The sequence below is a fragment of the Protobothrops mucrosquamatus genome, unplaced genomic scaffold, assembly GCF_001527695.2.
Source record: "Protobothrops mucrosquamatus isolate PMUCROS unplaced genomic scaffold, P.Mucros_1.0 scaffold192, whole genome shotgun sequence".
In the NCBI taxonomy this organism is placed as follows: Eukaryota; Metazoa; Chordata; class Lepidosauria; order Squamata; family Viperidae; genus Protobothrops; species Protobothrops mucrosquamatus.
The window spans coordinates 12,864-14,005 of NW_015386548.1; the positions used below are offsets into that span (position 1 = coordinate 12,864).

The 1,142-nt window shown below is 36.4% G+C and overlaps 1 protein-coding gene across 1 annotated transcript in view; it reads right to left on the reverse strand.

The window, feature by feature from the left end:
- LOC107285553 (cytochrome P450 2K4-like) overlaps window positions 1-1,142 on the reverse strand; it is a 17,704-nt gene that overhangs the window by 9,187 nt on the left and 7,375 nt on the right. The window contains exon 5 of the mRNA XM_029283701.1: window positions 922-954. Within this exon, the coding sequence (XP_029139534.1) occupies window positions 922-954 (33 nt within the window). The remainder of the gene's footprint in view (window positions 1-921; window positions 955-1,142) is intronic.

Genomic DNA, 1,142 nt, shown 5'->3' on the forward strand with positions numbered 1-1,142 from the left:
TCCACCTACATCCCAAAAGACTGATGCAGCTGAGCATTTGATTGTGGACCTCCCTTCTATTTCCGGTGTAAAGGATGCAAATGGGTGTTCAAAAGATGAAGGAAAAGAACAAAGAATGACTCGCGCAGCCCACAGACGCAAAGAAAAAGAACAACAAATGACAGACCACCCGTTAACATCTGACAGTTCGCTACCTGCTACTTCTGAGCCAGTAGGTGGCGCTCGACCCAAGGTTTTTGTTAAGTCCTACACTTCAAGTATCGCTATAGGATTGAAATCAGCCAATGCTTAAAATTTCATCTTGGAATGTGGGGGGGCTTAATACACCCCACAAAAGACGCAAGGTTTTTCATTATTTAAGACATTTCAATAATGATATCACATGTCTACAAGAGACTCATATTGTGGCTAAAGATCAAAAATTATTGCTAGATTTTAAGCTTGGAGATTTGTTTGCTGCACCTGCTCTTAAAAAAAAAGCTGGGGTTGCATTATATATAAAGAAATATTTTTCACCTATCTTAAAGGAAGCTGACAAAGAAGGAAGATTTTTATTTGTGGAAATAAACTTAAATGGAAGAAAGTGTTTAATAGTGGGGGTTTATGCCCCCAATCAACTGTCATCTCAAAAACAATTTTATAGACAACTACATCAGAAAATTGTGGTTATGGACTATAACTCCTTGATTGTTATGGGGGACTGGAATGGGGTACTTGATACTTTAAAAGATAAAAAGACAACTTCTAAGGATGCGGCCCTTTCCAGACTCCCTAAATCTTTTTTCGCAATGATGGAAGATTTGGAGCTGGTGGATGTTTGGAGATCACAACACATGAATGAACGTGATTTTACTTTTTTTTCTCATAGACATGAGTCTTTTTCAAGGATTGATTTTGTTTTGACATCAACTGACTTACTCACTGCTTGTAATAAAACAAAATTTTTTCCCAGAACTTTGACTGACCATAGTATGGTATGGTTAGAGATTGGTCAATAAAAAAAAAGGAAATCTTGGAGAATAAATGAAAATTTGTTTAACTATGAGGAAAAGGTCAAAGCTCTGAAGGAACATATGAAAGAGTTTTTTCAATTTAATTTGAATAAAGGTACTCCTATACATATTGTTTGGGACGCCAGCAAA